Source organism: Serinus canaria, chromosome 1A (assembly GCF_022539315.1).
Source record: "Serinus canaria isolate serCan28SL12 chromosome 1A, serCan2020, whole genome shotgun sequence".
Classification (NCBI taxonomy): Eukaryota; Metazoa; Chordata; class Aves; order Passeriformes; family Fringillidae; genus Serinus; species Serinus canaria.
In genome coordinates this window covers 60514363-60532387 of record NC_066314.1, presented here as the reverse complement: position 1 = coordinate 60532387, position 18025 = coordinate 60514363, and the positions used below count along the sequence as shown (strand labels likewise).

Genomic DNA, 18025 nt, shown 5'->3' with positions numbered 1-18025 from the left:
TTACAATCAGATTCCACATAAAAATTTCAGTTTCTCTCTCAGTGATCACTGTCTGTAAATGTTTTTAGTCATTGATGCACGATAAGGAGTGTAAGGCAAATGCTAGCTTTAGCAGAACTAAGTGCCTTTTGAAGCTATCTTTAATAGGTGCACTGCAGATTCTAGGCTGTCAGTTTCAAGACAAGGCACATTGTTATAGAGAAATTTGTTATCCCACACTAATGACTTCTGAGGAAAAAAACTAGTCAAAATGGGATCATCACCTGCAGTCTGGTTCTTATTTTACAGTCAGATCACATTTCAAATGTGGCATCTACCTATTATGCTGGTTTTGCCAGCTGCTTTTGCCCATGCTGTGGTGATAGAAGGAAGCTGAGGAACTGAGCAGCTCTGCCCATCCACTCACTCCAAAGCTGTTGGCGCTGACTTGACATAATAAAAGGAAGAAGGAGACTGAAGGAATAATGTATAACCTCATTTCACTTCCCAGAAACACACTAAAGATGACTGAGAAATTGATTTGTGAGAGTCTGGAAAAAACACAACAAATGAGAGGGTTTGAAAAGTGCCAGAATAGAGCTGCCAAGAAAAGAGGGCATTGTCCTGTGCCTTTGGGCATTGAGGACAGCAGCTGGCTGGGGGTGTAAGCAGCCATGAGAGGCTTTGAGCATCTCTGCTGGAGCAAAAAGCCTCTGCTCTGCGGAGGGAGCAGGTGTTCAGAGAGAAAACTCCCTTGGTCATCCCCACAGGTGCTGTACCTGCCTCAGGAGGGTCCTGGCTGACAGCCTGGCCACAGTGTGACAGCTGTGCCCAGCGTGCTGGGGAGCAGGGGGGATAGTGGGGCAGCCCCCAAGCTCTCCGATCACTGCTCTGGGGGATGTCAGTGGGGCACAGCTCCCAGGCTGTAGCTGGGCTGATGGGGACTGAGGGAAGATGAAGTGGGAGGGAGTGGCCCTTACAAAGCAGGGACTGTGGCCAGCAGGCAGCCCCGAGGAGCACTCCAGCTGCTTGCTGTTTTTGGAGTATTTCTGCTGTGTATCTGAGATAAACTGTGTTCTCCCTTCTCCTCCCAGGTTTACATCTGTTCAGTAAGGAACACTGTGACACTGATTTATCTAGGCTGAATTGCTGACAAGTTGTTTGGACAAAGGATTCTTGGTGGGCAGGTCTTCCTTGTGTCACAGGAAAGTGCATGGTAGTTTAAATAGGCGTAATAATCCTTTCTGTGCTCCTTTCAGCCATTTTTTATTTGTGTTTTGAGTCTCTGCACAGAGTGGAAGAGCAGTGTCCTGGATCTTGAGCCTGAGGGCAATGCTGTCAATTAAAAGACTCAGCTTACAGTTGTGGAGCTGAACCAAGACCCATGTGCAACACTCACTGAAAGCAACACCCTTTCAGGCCGAAATGATTTATTCAATATAACAGTTATAATTCACATTCTCTGCTGCAGTCTGTAAGTTTTCTATATGCAAGTATCAGTTGGCTGCTTAGTTGTTGCTGACTGTATTTTCTAAATGTTCTTATACCTAATTTTTTGTAGTTTTCTTGTAAAACTCATTTTTGATTCTCTAACCCCTGCTCATTACACACAAAGCATCCTGCCAACCATTTTTGTGCAGCCCTTTTCCCTGATTTCCTTGTTAAAGTGTTCTGTTTTTCTCCATTTCCCTTTCAGATTCCATATGTTCTACACAAGTGGTTTTCAACCTCCAGCTTTTTGCAGCCCAAAATTATTCTGGTGAAATTACAGTTTCCTGTCTATCACATTTAACTCCACCTGATAATAGGCTTACAAAAATTAAAATTATTTACCTTTGCAGATCCTTTAAAGGCAATTCACAGAGGACTCACATAAGGGCACAGCTGTTTGAAAGCCTCTCTTCTGAATGCTGACACTCATTAATCATAGAAACATCATTACTTTCTATTATATGCATTATTGTTTATTAGCTCCTGTGTTTAGTTTCTCTGAACATTCTCCATAAACTAATTTTCTTAAAACCAATTACCATTTCTATTGGACTAGGATCTCATAATATCTTTTTAAATTTCATTTTCTTCCCAGTGTCTCCCTTTTATCTCTAGGCTGACCATTCATTACATAGGTGATGTTTACATTCAGTGCTGGAGAAAGATAAAGCTTTTGCAGTGCAACAGCCGCTTGTTTATTTCCAAACCAGACCAGCACAGTTCCCATAGAGACTTCTCTCAGTGCTTTTCCCTTTTTTCCCATTCAGGAAATCAATGCCATTTTCATTAACAATGACAGATTGGTCCTCATCCCTTTCTTTTGCTTGTTGTATTTTTTCCCCCATTTGGCCACTCTGGTGAGCCTGCCAAACACTGTAATTAGCAGTTGCTTAGCTGGTTTGGGCTCTGCTGCTCTGAGATGCTCCATACAAATGGACTGACAGGGATGTCTGTGCAGGCTGCAGGTGCAGATTCAGCGTTCTGCCACACACTCCAGGCTGCTTTTACAGCTGCATTGTCACTAAGGCACAGAACCAATAATTCATTTCATAGAGGTCATTAAATGCTTCTTAAATGATCTGAAATTTAATAATCTCTTGAGTAAGATTTGAATTGTATCCTTTACCCTGTCCTTGAATATCTGATTGGTTAAAAAAATGTGTAATCAGTACTGAAACCTATTATCCTTGGTTTAGGAATCCACTAGTATCACATGTCAGGAATCCAAAGGAATTCAGTTTCATGCCCATGAAATGAATGCAGTCAGAAGAAAGCTTGTTTTATTAAAGTATGTGGAATGACATGTAGACGAAATTACTTGAGACTTGTTTGAAATATTCATGTGAAGGTGGTGCACAGGGCAAAATGAAGGAGACATAACAATGCAGGGTGATATGCCAACATTTAATAAGACCAGGGTATGCTTTTTGCTCTTGGGGAGGCAGAAAACCTAAGAGCATTGCAGCAGGCCTTAAACCAATGTGAGGTGATCACACCAGGGCAGTGGAATTATTTAATATACCAATATCATTGTTTTAGGGCTATCTGCACTCATGAGTGAGCTCCTAAAGGTACCAGAACTGTGACTGAGGACAGAGCTTTGCTGGCACCACTGTGCAGTAACTCGAATCCATAGTTTATCACAGGCACTCCAGAAAGCCAGAGATCTGCATCAGAGGAGGTCCCACTGCCTCTGTTATGGGATAATCCCTAGGGAATGACCACCTTTGAATCATACAGCAGCATCCCCTTCTTTAATGAAGACCTTGGCTAAAACTTAGATGCTATTTATATTGTAAATCATCCATCTTTCCTCATCTCCACAGAGTCATGAATGAGGCAAAATCAGAGCTCCTGGTAACAGGGAAAGGAGCTTGAATATTTTCCAGGTCCATCGGTGACCTTAGTAGTCCATTATAAATACAGATGGAGGATCCTGACAACAGAATGTAGGTGCTGGCTTCTAGGCCTAAGAAAAGACAGAGAAGTGAAAGGTGGGATTCACTCAATTAAATATGGATGTCTGAAGGTATCCATGTGTGTGCTGCCCAGCCCAGAGAGTGCAGAGAAACTGACAACTGACAACAAGTCCCCCGACAGCTGGGCACTTTTCAGAGAAGACTTTTAAAGAAGTAGAATTTTAAAACAAAGACAAATATCACCAAAGAATAAATGGGCACTAGTCACAGAAAATCATGGGCATCTTGGTGTTTTCAATTCAGAGTAGCTTGAGGACCTCACAGTCACTGTGCACTGCTATTGCATTTGCTGGGAATGTCCCAAAGAAGGCAGGAATGATCCATCTGACTCCATGTTCTCAGAAGGCTAATTTATTACTTTATAATACCACATTATATTAAAAAATACTATACTATACTAAAGAATACAGAAAGGATACTTACAGAATGCTAACAAGATAATAATGAAAACTCATGACTCTTTCCAGAGTCCCAACACAGCTTGGCCCCAATTGGCCAATGAGCCAAAACAACTCACACCAGAATCAAATGGAACAATCACCTGTAGGTAAACAATCTCCAAACACATTCCACATGAGCAAAACACAGGAGAAGCAAATGAGATAGGAATTGTTTCCATTTTCTCTGAGGCTTCTCTGAGCTTTCCAGGAGAAAAATCCTGGGTGAAGGGACTTTTTCAGAGAATGTGAATGCCACAAACTGCTGCACAGGGCACCACACCTGCCTTTCACACTGCACTTTCTTTTGGGGTGTTGCAGAAACACTGGCACACTGTAAAACTCCAGATTTCCCCTCTGGGGTGCAGATATTCTGAAGAGGTGAGGCTGCCCTTGGCTTGTGAGCGAGATTGTCAACCAAATGAGGCTAAGTGGAGTTACACCAAGGCTTGATTAGCTGTAGGCTTCCTGTTGTGTCAAACAATTTCCACACTATTCTTTCACCCAACCACTTTTTAGCACTGGTCTCAAAGATGTTTGTTTTCTGATCCATTCCTGTGCTCAATAACATTTCCATGCACAGTGGCCTAGGTGCAAAGTTGAGAAAGGCAACTAGACTAGAACTTGTAAAAGCTCTTGGGACAACATTTTGCTTCTCCTTTGAAATTGGTTTTTTTTTTCTTCTGAAAAAAATTGTGGAATCCCTCATTTTCTTTTAAGAAAAGAGTGTTGAGGTTAGCTGTATCATGGGAATTACAGTTGGGATACTGGTGTTCTCCTCTCTTTTGTCATCCAGTCATCAATGAGAGCCACTCACTCTTCTCATATATTAATATTCACACTTGCTTCTACAGTAGAATTTATTAAAAATGTGCATTTTGGAAGCGGTTTTCAAGCTAAAAATTGACAGAACTTCCATCACTTTCCTTGCTTCTTCCACGAAAGCTCTCTAGGCAATGAGAAGTGTTTGTGCAGGCTGGATTACAATGTATTGGTTATGTATGCATGTGCATATATTTACAAAATTGATATATGTCATATATTGTATGCATATATTGTATAATTAGTGTTAGTGCTTCCATTTGCAGATCTCAAAGAACTTTGATGAGCAGTCCAATAATTTTTACCTATTTCTTAGTCATGGGGAAGCCATGGTGGAAAGGGAATTGTTTAAAACAACATTATCAGGTCAGCAAGAAAACAAATCTCTGTCTTTGATTTCCAATACAGCGCTGCATTGGTGGGCAGTGACATCCATCTTCTTACAGGTAACTCCTATTTAAAACAAACACCTCAATTTGGAAATTCTAACCCAGTTTTCAACCTTTAAAGGACTAAATGTAAAAGTAAAAAAAGTCAGTAAAACGTGAAAAACAGGTCCTCCTAGTACTTGGAGCAAAAATTGACCAATATCAATTCAAGTCTATTTGCAGGCCACAGTTTGAAGAAACAGTAAACTGGAGCCTAAGACCCTGGGTATAAAAAAAAAAAGGCTGTGACATTGATCCAGGATGAATTCACTCTTCCAGTTCAAATATGTGAAATGCGCCTAATCTGGTGTGTTAACTTTTTACTGGCAGGCTTTGTAACAGATCAGTTCCTGTCTGTCTGCACCACTCCAATTTTATGCTGGACAAGTAGCATCTGTCTTTCTGCAGTCAGCATAAAGCCAGCATAAAACTGACATAATCTATGCATCAGGTCCCCCGGTTAATTTGACAGAGAAACAATGGTGTGACCGCATCTGAGCTGAATCAGTTTTGTCCTGCTGTCTAATCAGTGGCACTGAGACCTTGTGCTAATGGTGATGGAAGAGCAGCCCTATCCCAATGCCCCGACCCCGCTGCTGTTTCGCATTCAGGTTGCCTTGACCAGAACCAAACGCACTCATTCGCCGGGGGCAAGGAAGGGAGCAGAGCTAACTCTGCTTTCCCAGTTTCCCGAAATAGCAGGGGAATACTTGCTGCCGCCCTCCCCCCCGCCCCGCTCCTGCAGTTTGCTGGGCTGCTTCTCCCTTCCTACTTATACCCGCACCGCCGCCGCTGCAGCAGCACGCCGGGCAGAGCCGAGAGGCGCTGACACGGCGGCCGAGGGGCGGGAAGGGACCGGCGGGGAGGGGGCCCGGGCGGGAGCAGCCCCGCAGGCGCAGCGCCCACATCCCGGCGCGCCGGGGCCGCTCCGCACCGCTCGAGCAGCCCCGCCGCGGCTGCCGCGCCGCCTCCCCGCCCGCCCGGCGGCAATGCCAGACCCGAGGACGCTGTCATCTTAAAGAGCGCAGGGGAGGGACCGTGTGGAAGGGAGGCGGCGGTGCCGGCGCCGCGGGAGGAGGCGGGCGCCAGCAGCAGCAGCATCTCCGCAGGAGCCGCCGCACGAAGGCGCGCTCCCGGCCGCCCCGCTCGCCGCCCCGGCCTCCAGCGCGCCGCCGCCTCCCCGGGCAGCGGGGCTCGCCCGCCTGCTCGCCAGCCCAGGCGTCCCCGCCGCCGGGGCCGCCGCAGGGCCGGGGGAGGCGAGCGCGGCCTCGGCGCGTCCCGGGCGGCCGGCGGGGAAGGAGGGGGCCGCGGCTGCGGCGGGGCGGACCGCGCTCGGCGGCGGCTGCCGCAGGCGGCCCCGACCCCCATCCCCGGGCCGGGCCGGGCCGTGCCGGTGCCGCCCCTCCGCCGCGCCCGCCCCCTGGCTGCCTGCTCGGCGGCGCGGCAGTGCCGAAGGGGCTATGGCTGCGGAGGAGGTGCTGCAGGGCGCAGACCACTACAAGAGCGAGATCGAGCGGCTGACCCGGGAGCTATCCGAGACGACCCACGAGAAGATCCAGGCGGCGGAGTATGGGCTGGTGGTGCTGGAGGAGAAGCTCACCCTCAAGCAGCAGTACGATGAGCTGGAGGCGGAGTATGACGGTCTCAAGCAGGAGCTGGAGCAGCTGAAGGAGGTGAGGCAGCCCGGGCTTTTGTCTCGGCCCGGCGCCGGGGGCTGCGGGCAGGCGCGGGGCGCCCCACGCGTGTCCCCGCCCGGCCCCGAGCCGGCCCTGCAGGTGGGCAAGCGGGGACGCGACGCGCGGGCCCGGAGCGGCTGCGGGCTCCGCTCCGGGGCTGGGGAGGAGGAGATTCCCGGGGCCGAGGATCAGCCGGGACCGTGGAGCTTAAGGACGGATTACACGAGATCGCAACCCCCTTGCCCTGAGAAATTTCCCCGGGGCCGCGCTCCGGCTCCTGCCGCCGGCAGCCTCCCTCAACTTGTGGGAACGAACTGGCGTTTGCGGCAGGGGAGGGTCCCCCGGTCCTACCTGCACCGCATCGCCTAAGGCTTGTCTGGGAAGAGCAGAGGAAAGAGTGGGATGAGAGCTGGGCCAACGCGGTGCATAAGGAGTCGGGATCTCTGTAAACAGCTGTCTGCAGTGCGTGAGGAGAGAGACAATTCCTTCTGAAGTTATTTATAGACCCGCTTTAGTCTGCCAGTGAAGGGAACCGCTGCCATAGGGTGGGGGGGGCGGGTATACAGCACTCTCGAGGTCACCCATCAGTGGAAATTAAACTTCTGCGTCATGCTGAAAGGGTGAAATATGTGACTGGAGGAGTGATTTGGGGTTATCTTTCAAATGTGTTTTTGTAACACTCAAAGTATGAAGTAGGTGGGTGTTACACCTTGCCTTTCAGCTCTGCTAAACATGACTGTAGCTTCGAAAAATCATCACCGTCCCTATGTTCATCCTTAAGGGAAGTAACTTGAGGCTGAGAACAGCGCACGTACGCGGGAGCTACGGGAGGGCTGTGTGTGCACTCGTATGCAGCACTCACAGCTCTGCGCCTCATGCTGTTTTTATACCATCCCAGTATGTAACTGACTAGGCTTTGTAAACAGAAGGTAAAGCATCAAACAGTAAAGCATCAAACAGGTATTCTCCCAAATTTAGAATGTATCTTTTTGTTCTACAAAAAAACCCAAAACAAAAAGCCCCCTGCTTTATAGAATGTGCAAAAATTCTGTTAGAATTAATGACATTTCTATTAGAAATTGTGAATGTATTCCATATGGAGGAAATACACTTAAAAAACAGATTATTTCTCTTTCTATTCTTTAAACTACTAACTGATGCCCTTTTAGAAGCCTTTTTAATAAAATAAGGGTTTCATTTTACTTGCAGGTAAATGAGTTATGCTACAGACTTGGTTCAGTGTCCAGAAGAGTTGAGAACATTTTATTTTCAATACGAAGAATAAAGCTGTTTTTCAGAAAAACCTATTGGTCTCCTTAAACTTGATCTCTGTCTCCCTGCCCCCTGAGCCTATGGAATAGGCTCAGGACTTCTGAAACCAGTAATCACAGAGTGAGGGATAGAGATGCACAACTTGTCACTGCCAGGAAGGCAGTGCTGTTTGAAATGACCTGACAGTAATAGAGGAACAGAATTAAAAGGGGAACGTGCAATGCAGTTTCTAGGGAAAAAAAGAAGAAGATGAAGGAGGAGATAAGCAAAGCTGCAGGTAGCTGTTATCCCACCATGATCATGTACAAAAGAATACTGATGAGAAGCCAGGCTGACACATGGGTGCACATGGCCATGCATAGAAGAGATAGTGCAAGGAATCGAGTTGAAATTATGAAACTAGAGGGATTAGTCAGTCAGTGCAATTAATTGAAATCAAAGATGGGCACAGACAGTCTTCCTGTTTACCTCTCCTTGAAGTCAGTGCATGTTCTGCAGCCCAGAATATTTCCTGTGGGGCTATGCCTTCATGCTGTGCCAGGCCCAGCATGAATACTGAGGGGATATTCACAGAGGGAGGAACAGGAGAAACCCCATAGCTTACCTGATGTCAGGCAGGTGTGGAGCTTCTCCAGTTTCCAATCCAGACCCAGGGCTCTCAATTCCAGAGCTCTCCTTAGCAGCACGTGGGGCATTTCCATCCCTCACCTAGGCTGCAAGCAATTTTCTTTCTTGCTTTTAACCTTTTATAGCAGAAACCACACTGATTCTTACTGCACATGAACTCTGCAAAGGAGAATTTTCTCTTAGCCCTTTCTGTTGCTGTAACCTGTTTTCTGCTTCTGTGTTAGCACTTCCATTATGACAGTTCCCTCAGCACAAGTCAGACCTGTAATGGTGAGACACAAGCAAATGGTGCCTCTGATGACACCAGTGAGGCAGAATTCAGGTAGCTCAGGCAAATTGTCCTGTGGAGTGTACACGTGGGGCTGTAGGGTTCTGTCTGAAAGCTCTGAAAGGGGCAGAGAAGTCCAAAGACACGTTTTGGGTTAAGTAAAGCACCATCCAAAATGTGTGGAGGAGGGTTTTCGTGTCCTTCCTCCACAGGCCCTTGCAAGAACGTGCTGCCCAGTGGTAGGACATTGATTGCCAAGACTGACAGACAGAAATCTGTGCTGTGCTCTTACTTCACTGCATTTGCATCCTCTTTGAAGCCATATTGGGACATAGAAACTAGGCCTCAGATTTGTGCTAGAATAAGCAGTTTGTCCATTCCCAAGGAAGAGTAGGTGCAAGAGGGTGGCCAGGATTGTGTTAGGACAATATCCTCTCCTTCTGCAGACCCTCTCTGAACAGATTCAGGTACTGGGATTGACTTTTTTTGAGACAACTCTTAAATTTTTAACAGTTTTATTATTGATTGCTTGTGTTCTGTTGTTAGGACCTCATTGTATTTTTTTACTCAGTTGAAGAGCAGCCTATCTTTAACTTTACTCAGCCATGGTTTGGCAGACAGGGATCTGAAGTCTTCTCCCATTCTCCTTGGCAATCCAAAACTCCAGTGGACTTCAGCAGTCCTTTTCCATATAAATGGCAATACCTCTGCTATACAATAATTTCCATCATTGGAGAATGAAATGGGAAACTAAGACCATTATAGGATGTTGAAGTAAAAGCAAATTACAATATCTTACATTAAATATTAATACTTGTATACAGGATGTATGCTATCCACCCTGCAATATGAATTGTTTTGGTAACATCTGATATTTCTTCTGCTGTGTTCAGAGGTCTCTGCTTTAGCCCAAGATTTTGATGTTTTGGGCCATGAGATAAATTCCTATTGCAAAACCACTATTATTATTTAAAGCTTTATTATTTTCATAAGGGTTTGGGTTGTTTTTTTTTTTTTCCAGTCTGAAAATGATGTTTCTCTAGTCAATTACATCTCAGTCTTAGTAGAATTTTGGATCTTTGGTGAAACACTGTCATTTTAGGGCCCCTGTTACCAATGTTACTTTAGCTGATGTGCTTTTAATCTGTAGTCCATAAAAATTCAGAGACTAGGATTTGGTATTAGCCATGGGATTAAAGGTAGCTTGTTTTCATTGTCTTGCTGAGCTGGGAGTTTAATTATGTAAAGCATCTTCCAGTGGTTTCATTATATCTGGTCTTACATGTTCACATTGCATTTGCTGTAAGAGTAATGTGTGTTGTTCTATTTCTTTTAATGGAAGTGTAAAATGGCTTCATATTGATCTTCTTGCCTGTTTACTTCCAACCTCAGCCATTCCATGATTCTCTGATCAGCCACTGGACACTGCTGGTCCATAAAGTTTTTAAAGCAGAGAAATATCAGCCACATCTGCTCATGATTAAATGGGGATGGAAGGCTTTGGTGTCCAACTCTGCAAGAGTTAAGCCTGGGAAATCCTAGCAGAGATTTCTCTTTGGGAATCAAATCATGGACATGGCAGCTGTTCCTCTCCTTGACTCCCTCTCTGACTGACTGATTTAGGCAATATCGCACTTGGCTTCTTGGCTTTTATGTATTTCATTCTATGGAGACAAACTCTTCTGGGTTGCAGAGGACCCTGGATATCTGATTTCCAGGCAGTTTGGTGCTTGCTTTACTTAAAAGAAAATTATCCATTGCAAATGCTTGGAAACCAGATTAGTGGTGAGTAGCCCTGTCCTTGGCAGGTGTTTGTTTTCTTTACCTGACAGAAATGTTGAATCAATGATCATGAAGTACTTACTTGGTTTACTAATAGGGCTTCCAGGGGAATTCTTGGTCTTTGTTTTTTGAGCAGTAGAGCTGAAGGTCTCTCTGGCAGCTTCTTTTCAGTTCTGCTCTTCCTTGCCCTCTTTCAGCACGGGTGACTCAATCTCCGTCTCTCCTCTTCTGAAGTGACACTGCCCCTCCAGCTCCCTCACTGTTCTCCAGAACCTCTTGCCCTCCTGCTGCTTGAATCACCTCTGCCTCTCCCATCTTTGAAGTGTACATTTGGCAGAACTTCTCTGCATCCAAAAAGGCTGGAGGAGAGGGAGGCTCCTCCCAAAAAGTTTCCCAAATACAGCCCTCTTTAATGTGGATTCTTATACACACCTGTCTACACCACAGGATGCTTAGGAAAGTGTGAAGCAGCTCATAAATTGCACTGAGATGTTCTAAATTCTCCCCAAAGCTGAATGTGTTCCAAATATGGGAGCTTGGGAGCTGTGAACTGCTGCCATCTCAGTATATCTTTACACCTCCTTCCAGTGGCAGCTCTGTGGGCTTGTGTTGGATGAGGTGAAACATTTTCGGCGACTCATCCTGATCTCACCACTTTGTTCTTGGTGCCTGCTCATGTTGTGTCACTCAGAAATGATGTGCTGCCCAGCACCCAGCTCAGAGATGAGGACATTCAGATATTACAGGCTGGGGACTCACTGACTGACTGACTGACTGACTGACTGGGGGTCAGGTCTGTGGCAAAGGATTTGGGAATCCTCGAGGACAGTAAGCTGAATGTTGGACAGCAGTGTGTCCTGACACTGAGAATTCTGTCAGCATCCTGAACCTTTAGTAGCAGAAGCAGAGCTGGTAAATTTAGAGAAGTGGTTATCACTTCCAAACTGGCAGTTGTTAAACCACATCTAGAAAACAGCATCCAGTTTGGGCACCCTTAATACAAGAAAGACACGGATAAACTGGACTGCATTCAGCAAGGGAACACCAAGATGGTCAGGAGCTGAAGCACTTGCCCTGTGAGGAGAGGCTGAGGGGGCTGAGCTCTTCAGCCTGGAAAAGAAAGGGCTGTGAGGGACCCAGGATCAGCCTGTCCATGGACACAAAGTGTATTGAGATGTCAGAGCCTGGCATTTTGTGGAAGTGCCCTGTACCTCTAGTTGGAGGCCTGTCACTAGTGGTGTCACCCAAGGGCTGGTACTGGGTCCAGTATTGTTGTAACTCATCAGTGACTCAGATGAAGGGGCAGCTGCCTCCTCAGCAAGTTCACTGCTGACACAAAGCTGGAGGAGTGGCTGATAGCCCAGAGGGCTGTGAGCCCTTCAGAAGAACCTCGACAGAGATGGGTGAGATGGGCACAGGAGAACCTCCTGAAGTTCAGAAAAGGCAAGTGAAGGATCATGTACCTGGGGAGGGATAACCCCATGTACCTGGCTGAGTGCTGACCTGCTGGGAAGCAGCTCTGTGGAGAAGGACCTGGGGGTCCTGCTGGACAACAAGCTGTCCATGAGCCATAAAGGTGTCCTTGTGGCAAAGAAGGCCAGTGGTGTCCTGGGAAAAGCATTGCCAGCAGGTTGAGGGGGGGATCCTGCCTCTTTACTCAGCCCTGGTGAGGCACATCTGGGGTGCAATGTCCAGTTCTGGGATCCTCAGGACAAGACAGACAGGGAGCTCCTGGGGCAGATCCACAGAGGGTGACAAAGATGATGGAGGGACTGGAGCTTCTCTCTTACAAGGGTAGGCTGAGGGAGCTGGAGCTGTTCAGCCTTGAGAAGAGACTAAGGAGAGTTATCAATGTCAGTAGTATCTAAAGGGAGGGTGTCAAGAGGATGGACCAGGTTCTTCCTGGTGGTTCTGAGCAATAGCACGGGAGGCAAAGGGCAGAAATTGTTGCTCAGCAAGTTCCACCTTAACATGAGGGAGACCTTCTTCACTGTGCAGGTGACTGAGCACTGGAAGAGGTTGCCCAGAGTGGTTGTGGAATCTCCTTCCCTGGAGGAAGGAGGTTGGAGTAGCTGTCCCTTCCAACTCCAGCCATCCTGTGATTCTGTGAGGGGTGGGAAGACAAGAGATAACTGACATAAATCGAAACTACAGAGGTTCAGACTGAATTTAAGGTAGATCTGTTTCCCTGTGAGCATGGATAGTCCCACAGGTGTTGCCCAGAGAGTCTCTTTCCGTGGAACTTTTCAAGCCCCAGCTGGATGCAGCCCTCAGGAACCTGGGCTGGGTGCAGGGCTGGTCCTGCTGTGAGAGGAGGTTGCACTAGGGGAGAAAGGGGGCCCACAGCAAGGGGCTTTGAGCAGTGCAAAGTCTCTTAAGGGTGCCCATTGTGTAGTTAAATTAGAGTGGTGTGTTGCTGTGAGTTACCCTATACACAGCCATGTCCTGCCTGGAAACAGTGACTGTCAGCAAGCCCACAGCCTCGCTTTGTGCCTGAATTTCATTTTCTCCTGCTTGTTATTAAGTCTCCAGTGACCTGGGGTTACTAAGGGCGCAGTTGGATGTGCTCATCTCTCAGCAAGACAATCCTCCACCTCCTTCTGCCATTCCTGCCCCTGTTCTGGCTCTCAGCTGTGCAACTGTTCATACTGTCACAGCAGGGTAGGAAACTAACCTCAGTTAAAAATAACTGAGGAGGGGTTCTTGCTGCCTGTAACCCAGATTGGTTCATCATCTGATTCCCAATACCTCCCAGGGAACTGCTCTACCTTTGCCTAAAAGAGGAGAGGAGTGAATGCAGAGGGAAGAGGGGGATACTGATGTTAAGAGAGATGCTCATCAAATTACATCAGGATTGCTTCCTCCAAGAGGAAATGAATCCTGTGCATTAGCCTACAGAAAACATAAGCAGCTGAAATCATGTTAGGGGAAATTGGAACTATTGTTGGAGCTTTGGCAGCACGCAAAGAAAAATGTAGATGAAGCTTTTGGGTTTTTTTCCAGGAACCTGTATTCCCAGTTGCTCTCAGTAATTGTGTTTTATCCTTAGCAGCCAGTACAGATGAACATGCAATATTAGTCCTCCTATGATAGCCAGCCCTTTAGCAGGGGTGGTCAGCTTTCAGCACTGGAGGCTCACATATTCACAAAACAAATCTAAATCTTCAGTTTGTTTTCTCCCAATAGTTATTTTTTTCATTTTATTCTTTCATCAAATAAATCTCTTTCTAATCTGAGCAATTCTGATTGAATCAGTCATCTGGCTTGAACTCCTCAGAGATAAATGGAAGTTACAACTGGATTTTATGTCACGGAAAAGTAAATTTTCCATAGATTTTCTAGGAAATATCGGATTAGTACCAAATCTAATATGACTGATTGAGGTGTTAATGGGTGAGCCACACATTATCATTATGAACTACTTCCTGTGTAAGGCTTAGGAATGTAAAATTGGGGGTCACAGGAGAGGTTTTAATCTGAAGGTCCCCATCTGTTTGGAATTAGGCTTTTTTATAGTGGATTAGAAAAGAAATAATTTACTACCATCTTTTGACCTTGCTTTAGGTGAAATACTTTTCCCTTCCCTTCTGTGTTGCCTAGTGGATTTTCTTTTTCAGGGTGTGTGTGTGCAGTCTGTGTCCACAACAGCCTTCAGGGTGAACACCTGCCTTTATTGAAAGTGCAAGAGGGGCAAAACAATGGTGCAGAAAATAGGATTTGGCATAAAACAGTAATTTGTGAGCATTCATCATGGTAAAATGAGGAGCATTCTCAAAGTCAGAGAGAGTGAATTTGCACCTGGGCAACTTTCATATACCTTATGCAGTTGGAGGAAAATACATGCAAGATCATGTGTTCTTCTGTATTGAGGGCTGCTAGAAGGAGAGGTTTCTTCTTGAGATTGAATTGGGTTTTTCTTCAGTACCTCATTCTCTCTTATGTTTCTGCATCAGTGTTTTCTCCACATGGACAATGAGAGTAAAATCCAAATCACCACTTGCTCCTGCCTCCCTTTTGCCTCTGTTACAGATTTCCCTTCCCTCTTTGTCTGATACCTGAGGGGATAATGTTTAATTCAGTACAATTCTGTACTGTACTTTTTTTTTTGGGGGGGGAGGGATGATTTTAAATTATAATGACAGAGACTGTATTCATTTCTGCTGAATTGTCTTACATTCCTTCTGTGAATTTCATAGCCTTCCTCTTTCATTTCCTTGAGAAATCAAAACCACTCATTTTATGTGGGAGGAGAGAGAGAATTTGCCTAATTTAGAGCAATTGATATAGCATGTAGAGACATGAATGTGCCCTTTGTCCCTTTATCACTTGCATCTCTCACAGCAGATAATTATGAGGAGAAACCAGCAATTTTTTGTACTGTACTGTGGATGCAGACTGTGAGTACAGACCAGCTACAGATGGAAGTAGCTGGGACTAATCAGAAGGTGAAAAATGTGCCTGAGCAAGGGCAGGTGCCTAAAGCTGAGGTAGGCAGGTAGAAATTAAGCCAGGTTGCAGTTTAGTGTTTTGTTGGTGTCTCTACTTCTCTGCAGAGAGTAGTATTAAAAATAATTTTGAGATTATAATTTTTATGCTTCTGAATTTCTTTCCCTATCAAAGTTTAATTAACTTGATTATTCAAAGAAGGAGCAGGCCACTGTCCTAAATCTATGGTTTTGGGACAGACCTATGAGACACCAAAAGGCTTTCACTAAGACTGAAATGTGTCCAATCCCATTTTCTTCATCTCTCTTGGGGTTCCTCCCTCTCTGTCTGCAGCCTGATTCTCATTCTTGTACAGTGCTTGTCTCCTGCTCATGATGGTTTATGTACTTTGACATTTTTTTTCAATCTTTGCCCTATATCTTACTTGGTGTTCGTTTGCTGCTCTCTAAGTTGTGGAACTGAATTCTTTATATTGAAGAGCCTTTTTGTCATTGTGTGAATGTAAGAAATCTGGCCATTTTTGGCAGATTAGACCTTCCATACTATGCTCAGATACTGTAAGGACATGAGGGGTTCCTAGAAATAATTTGAAATGTTGTTTTAGAATGGACTGAAAATGAAGCAACCAAGGATTTGTCCACTCTGCTTTGTAGCAGCCTCACCATTAAAATCATCTTTGGAAAGATCACTTTTAGGGCAGCTTTAAAATCAGATTGGCTGTGTGGATGCAAAGGAAGAAGACACCTTTCCATAAGGCTTTAGGAAATTCAACCCCCTTTAAAAAAAAAAAAAATTGTATGGTTTCTGGAATTATTTGTTTAAGCCCAGACAAGACAGCTGATGCTCAGTGAGGTTAGATAACACACTCAGACCTTTTGATCAGCACAGGAATGGGGCCCGTTATCCACATGGGGCTGCCATACCTTCTCCACACCCTTGCTCCCCTGAATCACACTGAGTTACCCCTGCACTGTCTTCAGCCCCTCTGCACAGCCAGTAGTTCTCCAGCTGATAGAGACAACTCTGTGCTGAGCCAAGAAGCATCAAAGACATCCTCAGTTAGCAGAGCTGGTCACCTTTCACTTCAGTCAGTCACCTCTGGGGATGTTTCAGCTAAATTATATAAACTTTTCTTCCCGGTGGTTTGGGTTTTTTCACTCTGTGTTTGTTTGTTTTTAATTCTGTGATCTCTCAGAGCTCACAGGTGACACACAGCTGGCAGGGGCAGTGTTGTGCATTTGATTTGTACTCTGGGAAGTAAAAATGTTGTAGTCTGTCAGCAGCAACCAGGCTTTCCTTGGATGCCTTAGTCACTCTGGCTGGATTTAAATGTCAGTGTACTGAGAATGAGCTGCACAGTGCTGTTGTTTGTCATCACTGGCTAATGACTGATTGCCATGGAGGAAGCTGGAAGCTGCTAATAGCTGCAGTTTTAACTTCTGTTTTGGATACTTGGAGGGGGAAACCCAGCTCCTAGCAGTTGTAAAGCTCAGATGGGAAGACAAAAGCAGACTTTTAAGGATAAAGATAGGAATTTGGGTCAGGCAAAGGGAACAGGTGGCTTAGTGAAACAATTAATTTATAAAAGCTTGGCTCTTGGCCAAACATGAACACAGCATGATTTGGATTTTGTCTTCTCAGGACTGGAGTATTGTTTACTCACACCCACAAGGCAAGGTGCAGGATGCCAAACTGCCCTGCATCCTGGCCCTGCCCAGAAAGGTAGAACTCAACCTTCTGGCATTTGGGTGTTAAGAGAACTGGAGCATTTGGTCTGGAGGCAGATGGAGAGTTCACAGTTGGGTTAAAGTGCCTGTGTGGCCTCTGGTTCTCAATTTGATGGCTAAGCCAAGATACTTAACAACTGTATTGTCCAGCTTGTATCTGTGATTCTTTTTTATTAAATATGGGCTCTCAGTAGCTTGTAGCTTTTCCTATAATAAATAGTATTAATAAAGACAAGTTTGTGGGGCTTTTTTTTTTAAGGTGAGTAGGAAAAGTTTTGCTCATACCCTGAATACCTCATAGAGTCTTTACAAAGCATTAAAAGTTTGCTTGGTTCTGGGTAATTCCAGGTGACTGCACAGCAATGGCAAACATGCAGAACTCACCTGAGTTTAGTTGAAGGGAACATTAGCATTTTCCTTTCTTTCTTTGATAACTTTCCACCTACAAACAGTGAGGAAAGGTTGGCTTTAAGCATCCCCTGTGAAGAATGCTATGTCTAACAATATACCCTCTATTCAGGGCTCTGCCTAAGGGTCATTTATAGCAGGTTTGACTCCAAGACCAATTCTGAAGTCCTGCCTCCATGGGTAAGTCAAAGATAAAAGAGGGCAATGATTTATTGTTGAATCTCTGCCTACCACCTGCTGGCAAACAGCACTGTCATCAAGATGCAAGGGATAAAATGTGTTACAAACTGAGAATTCAGATTTCTTCCCACCAAAGTGGGAAGAACTGGCATAATTATAATTATTGTGTCTCAAGCATGTGATTTTGTTCTTGCAGTTTAATGAGTTGTCATAACTCTGCTGAGCTTCTGTGACTGCTCATGTGCATGCACTTGACCAGCCCCAAATGTGTAAGAACAAGGTGAAAAAAACCCCCAGCCAAACACAGAACACAGCAGAAATCTGAAGGAAAGAGTTTTCAGCTGACATGGATCTTCCATCTGCAGTAAGCTAAAAATGTGCACTTGATCAATTACTAATCCATAAAATCTCTGTCATAAATCTGGGTGTTTGGTGACAAATTTTAAAGTAAATTGTAAGGATATGGTACCAAGGACTCCTCTAGTGTATGATATATAACATTA

At 45.4% G+C, this 18025-nt stretch overlaps 1 protein-coding gene across 6 annotated transcripts in view; it reads left to right on the top strand.

The window, feature by feature from the left end:
- Window positions 1–6555: 6555 nt before the first annotated feature.
- The window catches only part of BICD1 (BICD cargo adaptor 1), a 169299-nt gene continuing 157829 nt past the window's right edge, over window positions 6556–18025 (top strand). For all 6 annotated transcript variants that reach the window (XM_030237854.2, XM_030237855.2, XM_030237857.2 and 3 more), the window contains exon 1: window positions 6556–6809. In XM_030237854.2, coding sequence (XP_030093714.1) covers window positions 6597–6809 — 213 coding nt within the window. In that variant the 5' untranslated portion in view covers window positions 6556–6596. The remainder of the gene's footprint in view (window positions 6810–18025) is intronic.